Source organism: Pygoscelis adeliae, unplaced genomic scaffold (assembly GCF_000699105.1).
Source record: "Pygoscelis adeliae isolate BGI_AS28 unplaced genomic scaffold, ASM69910v1 Scaffold108, whole genome shotgun sequence".
In the NCBI taxonomy this organism is placed as follows: Eukaryota; Metazoa; Chordata; class Aves; order Sphenisciformes; family Spheniscidae; genus Pygoscelis; species Pygoscelis adeliae.
The window spans coordinates 4,355,035-4,355,769 of record NW_008825498.1 but is presented as its reverse complement, the minus strand read 5'-3'; the positions used below and the strand labels follow the sequence as shown (position 1 = coordinate 4,355,769).

The window sequence follows — 735 nt, the reverse complement described above, 5'->3', positions numbered from 1 at the left end:
TAGTTCAGGGCGCCCAGCAGCAGCTTCTGGCAGACGGGGTCGGTGCGCATGAAATCCACCGACTGGACCCGCTCCACCAGCTCCGGCGCCGGGATGAGGGCGAAGCGGAGGCGCTTCATCAGGTCTGGGGCGTACTGCATGCGGGTCTCCCGGTCGTGCTCCAGCCAGAGCACGGACATCTGGAAGAGCGCCAGCTCCGACTCGACGGGGGGGGGCAGCGAGTCGAGCAGGGCGCGCATCTCCTCGAAGTTGAGCAGCAGCACGTCCTCCACCAGGTACTTGTTGGCCAGCTTCTTGGTCTCCTCCAGGCCGTGCAGGGCGGCGATCTTGCACACCTGCTTGTAGTTCTGCACCGAGATCTGGTCGTTGAGGAACTGCACGCACAGCTTGGTGACCTGCGGGATGTGCAGGATCTTGCTGACCGACAGCACCTCCTCCACCGTGTCCAGCGAGAGGGTCACGTTGGCCGTGTACAGGTACTCCAGCACCAGCCGCAGCCCGATGGACGAGCAGCCCTGCAGCACCAGGTTGTTGATGGCCCGCGGGCTGGCCAGCAGCTTGTCCTCCGGGGAGGAGGACGGGGTCCCGGGCTCCTCCTGCGGCTGCGGCGGCGCTCCTGCGGCTGCGGCGGCGGCGGCTCCTTCGGCGGGCCCCCCAGCCCGTCCTGGGCGCCGGGCCCCAGTCCCAGGGGGGGGGGGGGGCCGCCGCCCCCGCCGCCCCCGGAGAAGGGGGGCC

At 69.9% G+C, this 735-nt stretch overlaps 1 protein-coding gene across 1 annotated transcript in view; it reads right to left on the bottom strand.

Moving 5' to 3' along the window:
- Positions 1 to 685, bottom strand: part of KLHL14 (kelch-like family member 14) — a gene marked incomplete at its 5' end in the record, with an annotated part of 64,360 nt that extends 63,675 nt beyond the window's left edge. Inside the window, 2 exon segments of the mRNA XM_009331472.1 lie at positions 2 to 623; positions 626 to 685. Of these exon segments, the coding sequence (XP_009329747.1) occupies positions 2 to 623; positions 626 to 685 (682 nt within the window).
- Positions 686 to 735: the final 50 nt, after the last annotated feature.